This window comes from Aedes aegypti, chromosome 2 (assembly GCF_002204515.2).
Source record: "Aedes aegypti strain LVP_AGWG chromosome 2, AaegL5.0 Primary Assembly, whole genome shotgun sequence".
In the NCBI taxonomy this organism is placed as follows: domain Eukaryota; kingdom Metazoa; phylum Arthropoda; class Insecta; order Diptera; family Culicidae; genus Aedes; species Aedes aegypti.
In genome coordinates, this window is record NC_035108.1 from 16,708,643 (window position 1) to 16,723,672 (window position 15,030).

The 15,030-nt window shown below is 41.0% G+C and overlaps 1 protein-coding gene across 4 annotated transcripts in view; it reads right to left on the reverse strand.

Moving 5' to 3' along the window:
* LOC5575737 (SPARC-related modular calcium-binding protein 2) overlaps positions 1–15,030 on the reverse strand; it is a 217,609-nt gene that overhangs the window by 98,682 nt on the left and 103,897 nt on the right. For all 4 annotated transcript variants that reach the window (XM_021840027.1, XM_021840030.1, XM_021840026.1 and 1 more), the window contains one exon: positions 4,867–5,839. In XM_021840027.1, coding sequence (XP_021695719.1) covers positions 4,867–4,944 — 78 coding nt within the window. In that variant the 5' untranslated portion in view covers positions 4,945–5,839. The remainder of the gene's footprint in view (positions 1–4,866; positions 5,840–15,030) is intronic.

Sequence of the window (15,030 nt, forward strand, 5' to 3'; positions counted from 1 at the left end):
TTCCAAGCATGAAGTCAATCTCGTGATATCTGCACAACTGTAAATTATTCTGCAATATCTGGGAAACCGCGAGCTTTCCGGCCGACTGGATTCAAGGTATCTAAGTAAACCTACCTAAAAGGGTGAACTAACTGAGTCCCTGTACTTGATGTTCATGAACTACGAAAAAGATTTTGACCGGCTCAATCATGAAAATGTGTGGGATGTCCTGAGGCGCAAGGGTGTCCATAAGAAAGTCGTCGGCCTCATTGGAGCACAGTACGAGGCGTTCACTTGTAGAGTTTTGCACATCGCCGCCTTGTCCGGCCCTATCCGGGTCGTTGCTGGAGTGAATCAAGGATGTATATTAATAGTATAATACTATCGCCGCTACTGTTCCTCATCATAATCGATGAGATCTTGGTTGGAGCTTTTGTTTGTAATCCAAACTGAGGGTTGTTGTGGCAACCCATCACCATGGAGCATCTAAATGACTTCGAATTGACTGATGATGTTGCTCTAAAACAACGACGCTCGGATAAGCAGTGTAAGCTAGCACGATAAAAAGAAACAAGGTACTATACTCCAAAAAATGACATTTGGTAGTGACGTCATTCCTATCGCAATCTCGAACGCGTACAAGAGAAAGCAAAGCCTGCTCTCTCTTACTATCCCTCTAGCCCCATGCTTGGCGATAGGAATGACGACACATATTTTTATTGAAAATCGATATTTACACGTGGGAATAGCCTACCTTGTTGTGTATACCGTGGTAAGCTAGATGATCTTGCCAAATGCACCTCAGCTGCAGGTCTAAAAATCAATGTAAACAAGACCAAATCGTTGGATATGAACACATCTAGTGCCTCTAGCTTCACAATAGTTGTGCAAACAGTGGACAATTTCGAAAACTTTCAATATATTGGTCGTCAGATAGCGTCAGACAGCGGCAACAAGATCGACATAGGTGCACGGATCAAGAAAGCGAGGACTGCTTTTGCGAGTTTAAGGAATATCTGGAAAAACAGTCTGGTTAGACAACGCACGAAGATCCGGGTGGTCTCACAACTGGATCTCCAATGTTGAGCTCTATCGCCGATATCACCAGAAGCCGATAACATCAGAAATTCGGGAACGGAAGTGGAGGTGGGTTGATTAAACTCTACGAAGGAGCGGAAACAAAATTTGCAAGCAGGCGTTAGACTGGAACCCAGTACAACATTGCGGCAGAGGCAGACCCAGAGGCTCATGGCGGCTCTGCATCAACAAAGAAATAAAAGAAGTCGACCAAAATTTGATCTGGCAACAGGTCAATCGTTCAGGATAGAAATCTTTCACGTCGCACACTATGTCTGAACTAAATGATTATAAAGATCGAATGTATATCGGATTTTTTCACGCTAGAACTCAGTATTTGGTCTATATTTTCAGAATTGGAAGGTTTCGAAATATTCTATCGGTAAAATTTTGCCATACATTTTCTATGGGCTAAAATGCGTCAAAAAACTGGATTTTCATAATTTTCAGTATAAAAATAGCGAAAATGTGGAACAAATTAAAATTTCGCCGAAGGAATATTTTAAAACCTTCCGTTTATGAAAATATAACTTAAATACTGATCTATTTTAAGAAAAATCAGATGTACAATCGATTTTTTTAATCTGCTGGTTCAGACATAGCGTGCATCGGCCCTATGCACCACCAGAGATGCCCAGGACTAAAAGTAAGTTCCAGACAACGGCTTATGTCAACAATCACAATTGTACTTTTACAATAATTTCGAAATAAACTCCTTGATGAACACATAAAAAAATTTATTGCCGAGGAAATTTCACCACAAATTAAACCAAAAATATGAAATTTTGCATTTTATTTCATCTTATGCAAAAGGAAATCCAGTCGGTCACAGTTTATGTCAGATGTCTGCAGGAAATCACTAATGCTATATTAATATCAACTTCGTTGAAGTATCGTTAAAACATACTACAGAAATTGAGTCAACAACAACTAAAAAATCCCGTTAAGATTTCTATTTAGGTATCAGAAGGCCGGTTTCAGAGACTCGATCGAGATATAATAAAACCCCCTTAGACAACATGAAGGCGTAAAAACAAACTTTTTTAAATTGATTTTCCAGGAACTATTTTGAAACATATGCCCAAAAATTATGGAGGAACTCCTCTGAACTGAATTCTGGAGTTCTATCAGAAAAATCCTCCTTGGGTGCATAAAAAAACACTCATTCTTCCCAAGCATGGGAAAATTCACTCACTCACCCGAACGCCACCGATAAAAAATAGCAAAAAATCTGCTGCTACCGAACATTCAGTGATAGCTGAATCGTACTGGGTAGAGTGTAGCATGAAAGCGTCAAAACCGATTGTGTAAAAGCTAGAATCGGAAGGAACACGAAGAGAAGTGAATACCAATACACTTGTATCTGCGAGGCACGAGTGAAAGCATTAAGCATCCATTCGCCGAATGCATTGAACTGAATGAGCGGATTCCCACTCACTGAATCATTCCGTGGTGTGGATTGCCAGTCAGTGAACACTCATCAGCACTCAAATCCGAATGCCACTCCAACGGAATCAGAATGTAAACAATCATTCGGTATGCATTCGGTTGCCTTCGGCTTTTAGAATCGGTAGCGACTCAATCAGTTGCCGTTTTTTTTTTCGCTTGGCGCTCGCCGAAGGAGCAGAATGGGCACTGGAAATTGAAACGTTCGGCTTGGTTAGAGAAACGGCTTTCTCGCTCCCGACTGTGCGTGGAAGCGAGTGAGGGAAACACAAAAACTGAGTGAGTGTTTCCCATGCTTGATTCTTCCTTTTTTATCGAAATACGTCCCAACGGTAACAAAGCATATTTCCCAGCTTCTAAGAGCACTTCCACATTTATTAACTGAAGAGATTTTTGCCCAAGATCCTTTTTCGCATGTGTATATACTGCCCATACTCGCATAACAGTCCCATCTGAATTTTTGTAACTTTTGAGTTAGCTTGATGAATAGTCTTTGTTTATAGTGCACTTTTCAAAATCTTTCTTAAAATTGAATATTTGTATGGACAAAATGTGAAAAAATACCAAATCATGTGCGTCCCATATTGAAAGTACCAGCATAACAGTCCCATCAGTTGATTACGACGAAATTGAAGCAAACACATTCCTATTATAATTTCTGTAATATTCTACAGTGGTAGTCATGTCGTAAGAAGAATAAATAGTACAAATTACGGTGATTTTCATAATTTATACTCCAGAAAAATTCGTATTCATATTTGAAAGTTGTCTCAGAATGCCTTCTCTAGTGCAAAGTGGTAGAACCTTCTGAAACCTCCTTACAATAATAAACATAATGGCTTCCCTGAGTCAATGCTTTTGTTGTTCTACTACATTTCTTCATATAAATCTCTAGTAAATTTTCATTGGCGGAGGGCAGGGAAAGGCTTTTTTTGGGCAAGCGCAGAACTGTAAACTTCGCCACTAATATCGTCGACAAGGTTTTCGTGGCAATGCCGAAAAATGAGAAGGTCCCGGACAGACAGCAGGATTATCCAAATCAATGGACCGCCATCAGCTTGCAGATATAACGTTGCTTGCATTTTACCTTTGTATAATTCAAATCCAACATCGATATCCAACTGTTATGCTGCAACTGGTTATATTAAACTTTGGCTTTTGGTGCAACCGTTAGACCATCTTTATGTAATTCCACTTCACTATACTGTAATCACCATTTAGTTTTATAACATTGCTAGAAATTACTGCACTTAAAAGATGCTGATATTAACAATTGCAATAGGAAATGCACTTTGGAATCTTGCTTGGAATACATCGTAAACATGAAAATAAATACGTCAAGGTGCACGCTAACTTAGTAAGCGAGTCTCAAGTAATGGGACTGGTATGCGGGTATATTTGCGTTAAGTGAGAGAAATACTTGGATAACGAGTCCCATATGCTAGTATCATGAATTTGATCATAATAAACTATCGCTTTAACTTTATTTTAGTAGTTAAAGATTTGTGTATACTTACATCATAATGTGTTGAGTAATTATACTAGAATTCACTACTACAAACAGCGACGAAACGACAAATTTTACAATTATGTTTAGACCTGTTTTTCTCAACATGATGTTTTTTCTAATGGGACTGTATTGCGAGTATGGGCAGTATAGGGCTCTGCACAAAAATCATCCTGTCTTTCTCACTCTACCATAAAATTAGTAAACAGCAAGGCCAGTAAACGTCAAAATCGCATACAAAATCAAAACAGTGCAGAGCCCCATCGCGTGACAGGTATGATCATAGGGACTGTCCTTTAATTACGTAAGACAGTTTTGACGATTTTTAGACACTATCTCCCCCCATTATAGGGTTTTTGTATGGAACCTTAAAATAATTTGTATTGCGCATAAGAAATTTCAACTCCCCCTCCTCCCATAAATCCTTATTAATGGACGACCCCACTCTATATCCAGGGAAGTCAAGGAAATTTCCATTACGAAAAGATCCTGCACCGACCGCGAATCGAACGCAGACACCTTTAGCATGGCTTTGCTTTGTGGCCACCCAATACAAATCGCCAATTAATGCATTGTTGGGACGAGATTTTGGTTTTCGGGGCATTCGATGGATCCAGTTGTACTACTTTCTTCCGAGTATCGGTTCCCCAAACGCCAGTTGCTCGAAATGTTTTAGTTACAACAAGTTTTACAAATAACAATAAAGCCGGTTCTCGCGAGCTTGATTTTAGTATACATTATACCGGCAAATATATAAGATCGTATCCTTACATAGTCTGTATATAAATGTTATATGCGTTAATCCGAAAACGCTTACTAAGTTTTTTTTAAGTGTAGCAAAACCAAATTCTACTCACCGTCGGTTCCGACTTGGGCGGAATGGCCAGGGTACACCGCAGCGCCAGCGTTATCAGACAGGCCACAGCTAGCTTCATCTTGACGCCGCCGAGCCGCTACTGACTACCCCCGGTCTGTGTCTGCGCGTTGTGTAATTTATGTCCAATTGCCAATTTGCCGGCAACAACCTACAAAACACTCAACGGCGGCGGCCTCTTAGTTCTTCTTCGGCGGGATTCTACTATCGCGAACACTACCAATTCAGGGCGGACAACGCGGCTCGAAAATCCAATTCCTGCTGACAGTTTTGGTTTGATTTATTGCCCTATCATCAGATCGCAGTATAATTTCTGTTTACATTCGCGTCTGAACCGGTTGAGGCGCGCGGATTCTCTACGGTATATGGCTACTATCACTGTAGTGGCAAAAATGTGTAATGTATGCACGGATCTTCACAGGGCGCTTCCACTTCGATTAGATCAGTACTGCGGCGCGGTTTGTAACATGACACTCGCGTAACGACACGATGATGATTATTGCCACTGCTTATTAGTGCCGCAGCTTTTGCTATTTCACCCTTGAATTGATGCGTTCTTCGTTTGTTCACATTCACATTCCTAGCGGGCGAGAACACAAGAGAGTCACTTCATTCACATGTCTACCCGGTACAATACAGCGAGGACCGAACACGATGCAGCACTATCCAACAGCCACCGACGACCGAAGACTGCGCGCACTCTTACTCTACGCAATATTTCTTCTTAATACAAATTGACCTGATTTGATAATAAATTTATTTATTTGATTTTCGACGCGTCGCGCGCACTGACTTCAGCACTTCTTCTGCGGTTCTCGTCGATGTTGCTATTCGCTCAGCAGAGCGGTACAACAGAAACAGAAGTTCAACTACGGTCGATCGTTTATTGACTCGTCAAGTATCGCTCTTTGATAACTCCATCAGGCGAAAACTGATTCGTTCCGCGGAGAAGAAATCTGCAAAAAAAAAGGAAAGAATTAGTATGATGACACAACAAACTACAACACATATTAGTATTTTCTAATTGAATTCTAGTTACTAAACTCCATTGCTCACGCGCTCAAGAACCTAAACCGGCGAGAATAAGATCACTCGAATTGTTTCAATTATCAAATCCCATAAATTAACCGGCTATTTGTTGGCCATGCGCCGCGTATAGCTGCTGCCCCGTATTTAGGTACGAGACAAATGCATCTTGGCCTGATGCGAAGTGCGATGTCATCCGTGATCGTCTTTGTGGAGAAAGCGCGTGGGTTGCATTCCGGTGGTGATGATGATGATGATGTGATGACCTATACGTTTCAGAAATGGCTTTGGAAAATTCAGAATTTGAACTCTCAGTGTCAACGAGCGGAGACGCGTGGCAATTATTGGACCCATTAGGGGGGCAGTGTCAATTTGTGTGGTGATTTTTCAGTGGTAAAAAGTTGATTCAAATGGGATTTTTGAATGCAGTGCACCTTAGTATGAATATCGCCACGCTTGCCAGGAACTTGCGATTGCTGGAAATTACAGCAGAGCTGTCAGACATCATCCTCGAAAGCGCCTATATAGCGCTCTTTAACAGACATATTCAACGTGGCTAGCGAAGCTGAGCTTGTCATCGACCATTACCCCAAGATGCCTAAGGGATCCCTCAGACTCTATGGTGGAAACACCTACCGAGATATGCACCCCTTACTAGGACTTGCGGTTGTCGATCATCTCAGTCTTGTGCTAGTTTCCTCGACCTCATCCATTCCTCAACTATGGAGATAGAGTGCGTTGCTGTCAACTCTACTCCTTCCATCGATTCTACATAGACCACTAGGGTGATGTCGTCGGCGAAACCAACAATCTTAACACCCGTCGGAAGGGGCAGCCTTGCATTCCATAACATTGGGCCCAGGATCGAACCTTGAGGTACTCCCGCAGTAATTCGAACGCTTTTCTGCCCCTCCTCTGTGTCATACAGCAGAAACCTACCATCAAAATAGCTTTCTAGAAGCTCACACAACTGCACCGGTACATTGAGGCGACAAAGTGCCTGGGCTTGACAAGCGCGCAGATGTACCTTTCCTGAATCCAAACTAATTGTTGGACAGGCCGTCCGCACCTTCCGTGTACGGTAGTAGCCTGTTGAAGATCAACTTTTCCAACAACTTACCCGTCGTATCTAGTAGACAGACAGGTTTATACGCCAATGGGTCACCCGCTTGTTTCACAGCCTTTGGTAGCACCAATTCCTGTCGCTCCCATACATCCAGGAAGATTCCGTCATCAATGCAGCGTTGCATCGCGGTTCTGAACATGACCGGACTGCTGCTTTCAGGGCAACACTCGAGTCCCGGTGCTTAATTTGACGCAAATGGATTCACGATTTCTGCCAGCTCTTCGTTTGTCACCCTCGCCACGTCATCTCCTTCATTTGTCGCATACGGCGCTGGGGGCCATGGGCTTGTGGGATGATGCGGGAAGAAGTACATCGATTATCGATCACAGCAACTCTGGCGACTTCTCTTATGGCGATACGGCGCCTTTGGTCTTAGTAATTACTACTCTGTATGCGTCACCCCACAATAGAAATATAAGCAGTAGAACGCTAGTGGCGCTGTTATCGCAAAACAGAATTATTTTATTAATACTTACTATTAAAGTTTTTGATTGTTAAGTGCTATGTTGTAGACAATGTTTTATTATGGTCAAAAAATTTGATTTGACACTTATAGACCCGGTACTCAGACTGTCAGAGCGTGGCAAACTAGATGTTTGTCACACGAACAGTCGCGACATTGGCCTTCTCGAATGGCATAGATTATCAAAGCATGCCAGTTTTCGACTCTCGATTCCCTAGCTCGTTGCGCTCCTCTTCGCCTTGTACCGGCCGGATAAGAGGTGAACACCATTTTTGCTTGATAGTTGTCTGGCATTCTCACAACGTGTCCCGCCCCACTAATCTACTTGCCAGTGGCGATAGACGGCGAAAGATAATCTGGGAAAGTACTTTATAGGCTGCGTTAAGAATGGTGATCGCTCGATAGTTCTCACATTCTAAATCAGTGATTCCCAAAGTGGGCGAATTCGCCCCCCTGGGGGCGATTTTTGGACTCAAGGGGGCGAAAATTTGAAAAACAGAATTTGGGGGGCGAAAAATCCAGAAAGGGGGCGAAAAGGCTAACACGAGAGCATTTGAAAGCAATTACTCATAATCATTTAATCATTTAAGCATTCATTAATTAATTCCAGGAATAATGTACCTTGGTTCGATATATCTCTAATCAGGGTCATTTTAAAATCATGATAGTTGATAACTGTCAAACACATACATAAGGTTTTTTAATATCATGTGAGTTTTAAGAATGGTCGGTATTTGAAATTTTCACAAGGTCGGATGATGAGTCTCAGATAACATTTAAAACACAACATTATTTGGATGTACAAAACGTGTATCTGAGAATATTTAGAACTTTTTGCAAATGCTCAATATTTTATGTAAGGATTGTTTCATGAGGGAGCTTTGAGGTTAGGATACTAATATTTTTTTCATTGGCATCCAGCTTTTTTGACAGAAAAAAATCAACAGTACCCATTTTCAAGTATCGGTTGCACTCATTCTTATCATTTCTTATGGAACAAATCATTTTTCTTGGTGTTAGAAAAAATAACCTGTCTATATATTGCATTGAAAGATGAGTTCAAAAACATTCTATATTTTCATATTTGTTCAGTGTTTTTCGATTGAATGAAAAAAAAATCGTCAAACATTTACTATTCACAATTTTTGAAAATTATTGTAGTAATTTTTGAAATAAAAGATAAATCAGTATGAAATCACCACTAACGAATCATACCCCAACTACGTTACAAGTTAGTGCCTATGCATATATTACATTCAAAAAGTTTAAACTGGGTCGAACTTGTATCGAAAACTGATTCATTAGCCTGTATTGCACGCAAAATATTGATAAAATTGCTATTTTAAATTGTTATCTAGTAAATCTTACCTAATAATTTTCTAAAATCGATATCAGGGGGGCGATTCCAGATAAATGTTGGCCTCAAGGGGGCGAAAGTTGAACAAGTTTGGGAAGCACTGTTCTAAATTGTCACCCTTTTTGTATATTGGGTACCTTCTTCTCCTCCGGTAGTTGATACTCCGCTTGTGCCTGGACATTTGGATCCGCCCGTTAAGTGTTCGTTGTCTGCTCTGTCGACACATATTAGGTACCGTAAAACGGGGTAACTTTGATAGTGCGTAACCCACCGCATACTAAACGAAATATCATAATTTTTTTTAATCAGTTAAGCAAAACGAATGCAAAACTAAAGAATATTATTATGACACTTCATGTAAGAGCGGTTTTCATTTGAATCAAGAACATTTTAGGCTTTTTATACGAATTTATAAAATTTTCACAATTTTAGCATTTTCAAAACGCTTACAAACAATCTGTTCTACGATCACTATTTGATCTAGTTTTGAAGAGTTGGCCACTTATATTTGATAGCCTAGTTATCATAGAACTTGAATACGGTCTCAAATCTCTTAGCGAAAAGCATTTTCACAAACTGGGACAATTTTTGTAATCTAAGTCAGGAATATCCATATAACGTTAAACGCCTAGAGGTATGCAATGCCCTACAAATGTTCGTTATTCATTCAATTTTGTTCGAATCATACTCCATTATCAAAGTTACCCCAAAACAGAAAACCAACTTTCGATTACATGAAATAATATATATCCAATCAAAATAAATCTTTTGCCAATTTATCGACTGTAATCGATAGCTAGGATGCCAGTACTTGTTTTAGAAATATAATTTGTAAATATTTGAAACAGCATGCAAAAATATTCAAGTTTTCTTCGAAAAAACTATCAAAGTTACCCCGTTTTACGGTACTAAGCTATTTGCTTTCAATCGCTTGCCTTCGGTGCCGCATTTTCTGCACATTTCTGCATTTTTCTGCAAATTTCTGTCGGGACCATTGCTTTTCCACGACTTATGGTCTTTCCCGAAACACTTGAAGCAAACTTCAGGAGACTGTTTTATGCTCAGCCGGCAAACCGACCAGCCTACCTTGAGTATGTTCAAGTTCTTCGCTTTGTTGGCTACTGCAACCGGCAGCCACCTGGGTGCCCTGCGCGCCTCCATTCTAAGGTGAATGGCTTTGGCTACGTCGATGTCACACTGCTCTTTGGAGGCAGCCGAGACCTCCGCTGCATCGGTGACCTCATCCAGATTTTTACACTAGAGTGATCTTACATCAACCTCATCGGAAAGTAATTCCTGTGCCAGTTGCTTATAGACTGCACCCTTATGCTTGGCGTCCTTCTTTAAGACTACGATCATTTCACCAATTATATTCCCTCTTATAAGCGCCGCACATCTGCACCAAATGGCGTTAACTTCTCCGTGTTTCGCATCGCGTTCAGAACCTCGGCGTATTTCACTTCCTCCGTTTTGATAACGAGGGCCTCGCCTAAATTCCTACGTTTTGCTGTTTTCAGTTTAGCATTCTCCTTGGGCTCCATTTTCGGTTTCCTCTGTTTATTGTTATTTCCAACTCGTATCCACGAGTTGCTGTTGCCTTGCGCCCGTGGTTCTTGTGAAAGCACTGCATGTTTCGGGCTATCCCGTGGCCCTTTTTTTAGCTTTCGTGGCCTTAGGCTTGACGTTGGCCTCTCTACTGTTGCCATGTCCTCTTGATCGCGGAGCTTGGCTCGTGCCAGCTTTTACGTTCTGGAGGACGGCCGCCCTTAGCAACCATACGTCTTTTCGCCACGTATTCATCCTCGGAAGGTCCCTCTTTTTCGCATCGCCTATCGAAAAAAAAGGATCTGATATATTTGCGTTGCCTGTGAAGGAAAACACTTCAGTCTGGCACGACTTAGTGTCTTTTTTCGCCTTCTACCTTGCCAAGTTGTGCCTTGGCTTTCTCGTAGTCCGGCTTTGCATCTAGAACTGATTGTCGCAACTTAAGCAGACTTGTTTCCAAGTCCTTGCTGACATTCCTTTTGCTCTTAACAAACTGGATGATGACATCGAGTTGCTCAGCAGCCACCTGCATTTTCAGGAGGTATTCCCTATTGCGATCCATGGCCTCGATTAGTCCCGGACCATCAATCACCTCACATGTTGCATTGGAGCGGCCAGTGTTGTCACAGTATCTAGGCTTTTGTCCACACTGTTCTCCTCTCCTCCACAGCCTCTCCTTCACATTCCACTAGTTGTTAGTTTTGATGGATCATCTCTTATGGGTCCACCTAAGAGCCGCTATTCATCTCCGCTGGAATAGTCGCCTTTGTGATCACATGGTTATCTATGCAAGCAGGGAGGTCGTTGAGCTCCTGGGCTTTTGTTTTTATTTCCCGTTTTCCAGGAAGTCAAATCCAGGGAAAATTGAAAACCCTAATTGATGGGCTGCTCACCCTCAACTGATCATCAAAAGTTTAGTGTCATCCTAAAACGATTGCATATTTATGCTAATATAAGGATCATTTTTTTTAAGTTTAGGTCTTGTTTTGGTCGATTACGACAATAAATAGTTGAAGTTTTATCATGAAAGCTTTTTGAAAGAGATTGAAGTCTTCCTTACATCTGAAAATATTTCAATTAAATATACCAAATACAAAATCGTTGTCAGCTCCTAGTCATATTTTGGGAGATTTGCAATAGCGAGTTTTTTTTCCCATGCATGAATTTACAATGCAGAAATTGTTTAAAAAAATGTATATAATTTTAAAAGATCTGAATTTTTGAACGACCGACTAGATAGCGTCCAGAAACATGACAGCTCACACAATAAACTATTAAACGGTGATTTTACGACTGTTTCTCAACTGGATAAGGCCTCAGATGGGATCATTCACCAAATGATCTCATCGTACCATGCTAGCTGTCCTATTCAACAAAGGTCTTCTAACAGGGATGTGCCTTGGTGGAATGACAAATTGGCAGAATTGAGGAAGAAATCCAGGCGGTTATTCAATAGAGCAAAAATTACTTCTGATTGGGTTCAATACAAAAAAGCTCTAACAGAATATAACAAAGAATTACGTTAAGCCAAACGTAAGGACTGGAGACGGGTATGTGAAAACATCAACAGTGCCCCTACTGCCGCAAGGCTTCACAAAGTCCTTTCGAAAGACCACTCCAATGGTCTAGGCAGCGTCAAAAAGGAGGATGGCAGTTTTACTGTTGATTCTTCTAAAACATTAGAAGTAATGATGAGAGCTCATTTCCCAGGATCGATCCCATATTCGGTTGAAGAGCAGGTTCTAGATAAGGTAGGACATATATGGTCTACAAATGCCTATCAGAAAGCTTGTGAAATCTTCACTCCATCGAAGGTCGAATGGGCACTGAGTTCTTTTCAGCCCTTCAAATCTTCCGGGAAAGATGAAATTTTCCCAGCTCTGCTACAACAAGGGAAGGAGGCGCTTTGTCCGCTCCTTACTGAAATTTTTAAGGCCAGCGTTACACTGTCTTACATTCCTAAGGCGTGGCGAAAGGTTCGAGTTGTTTTTATTCCTAAAGCTGGCAAAAGGGATAAAACAACTCCCAAAGCCTTTAGACCCATAAGCCTTTCGTCTGTTTTGCTAAGGACAATGGAAAAAATAATTGATGATTTCATCAAGTCAACAAGCTTAATAGAAATGCCTCTTTGCAAATATCAATTTGCGTATCAAACGGGTAAATCTACTATTACAGTACTACAGACGCTAGTGAGTAAGATCGAGAAATCACTTGAAGCCAAAGAAATAGCCGTGGTTGCATTTCTCGACATCGAAGGAGCATTCGATAATGCCTCCTATAGCTCCATGAGATCAGCAATGGAAACAAGGGGCTTGGATAAAAGCATTATTGAATGGGTAATGGCTATGCTCAGAGATCGGGAGATATCCGCTGATCTGGGAGGTGCGCAACTATCTATAAGATCTAAGAGGGGATGTCCTCAGGGAGGAGTATTATCGCCCTTACTTTGGTCGTTAGTAGTAGACGAACTCCTTAAAAATCTAAAGGATCAAGGTTTTGAGGTTATTGGATACGCAGATGATGTGGCCATTGTGATTCGTGGAAAATATGATGACACAATCTCCAATCGGTTGCAATCTGCGTTAAACAGTACTCTCAAATGGTGCAGAAGTGAGGGCTTAAATGTAAACCCTTCGAAAACAGTTATTGTTCCTTTTACAAGGAGGAAAAAGGTGAACCTCAAACAGCCTTTTTTGGATGGAATTCGAATTCAGTTCTCGGAAGAAGTAAAACACCTTGGTGTAACTCTGGACAAGAAATTGAACTGGAATTCTCATCTAAATAAGATCATAACTAAGGGTACAAATGCCCTGTGGGTCTGCAATAAAGCCTTGGGGAAAACCTGGGGCCTACGCCCAAACATGGTACATTGGATTTATTCAGCAATAGTGCGACCTAAAATTACTTACGCTTCACTGGTGTGGTGGCCTAAAACAAATGAGGTAACCACTCAAAAGAAGTTAGCTAAGTTACAAAGGCTTGCGTGTATATCTATGACTGGGGCAATGAAAAGCACACCATCAGTTGCTTTGGATGCCCTTCTCAATTTACTACCTTTGCATCAATTTGTTAAACTGCAAGCTGCAAAAAATGCCTTGCAATTTATCCGTTACAATAAAATACTAGATGGTGATCTGATGGGACACTTGAAGATCATCAAGGAATTTAACTTGAACTCAGATATAAAAACAGTAGAAGACTGGATGATAACGAAGACAAACTATGATGTGCCCTTCAAAGTGGTTAAACCAAACCGCAATACGTGGGAATCTGGTGGGCCAAGTTTACGTCCAGGGTCTGTTGTATTTTACACCGATGGGTCAAAGATGGGCGAAAATACCGGGGCTGGAGTTTTTGGTCCCGGTATTAGTAAGTCTATAGCTATGGGATGCAGCCCCACTGTATTTCAGGCTGAAATTCAAGCAATTTTAGAATGCACAAATGTTTGTCTCAAAAGGAATTACAGGTTTGCTAAGATCTGTATTTTCTCGGACAGTCAAGCAGCATTAAATGCGCTAATAGTAGTTTACGAAACAAGTTGCAGAATTATGATTTTTACAGTACGAGTCGTAAATTTATCCTACGAGGCTTGCCGAGTAGGATAATTACGACGAGTGCTGTAAAAATCGAGTTCTGCAACGAGTTACGTACAACATTTTTTGCAATGTTTTAGAAGACCACTTGAAGGTATCAGAAATTATATCGGAATGCATTCACCATCGTTTTACAATTTCTGAAAAATTGTTTTGTAATGATTCATTACGCAACTCGAAACAGTTGCGTTATGAGAGAGCGTTGCGTAATGAATCATTACAGTACTGGTTTCAGTTGCGTAATTACTATTCCCCCACTGCATACATCAGTGCAGGAAAGTAGGCCGTTTCATGTCAGATTGGCGTGATGAAAAACAGCCTATTACGATGAGAAATTGCAAAAAGGCATTTACATGTCAATCGAAGTTAGTGTGGGAATGTATTCTCTCTTTGAAGCAATTGGCCAGTAGGAACGAAGTAACGTTGTACTGGGTTCCCGGCCATTGTGGTATTGAAGGGAATGAAATCGCCGACAATCTAGCAAGACAGGGTGCAGCTTCGAGCTTCGTCGGCCCTGAACCTTTTTGTGGAGTTCCTGAGAGTACTCTTAGGATGAAACTAAGAACTTGGGAAATGTCCATGGTAGAAACTAATTTGAATGCCACGGATACAGCCAAGCAAGCGAAAAGATTTATTAGACCCAGTCTGTCAAAAGCCCGGGCCATATTAAATCTTAATAAAAAGAATACCAGGATAATAACCGGTCTGATGACTGGTCACTGCCCGAGCAGGTATTACCTTTACAAGATTGGAAAAATCCAATTCTCAGAATGTCGATTTTGTTTGAACGAAAACGAAACCGCTGAACACTTGCTTTGCAGCTGTGGAGCATTGTTCAATCAAAGGTTATTTGGATATTTGGAAAAGGGTTATTGGAGCCCTCCGAAGTTTGGCAATGCAATCCAAACAGGGTAATAAACTTTATAAAACGAGTTGAGCCTAGTTGGGATAACGTGCTCCATCAACCATTGTCCACCACATCTCAATTGTGAGAGGATATTTGATGAGCACAAAATTAAATATGGGTCATACCACAA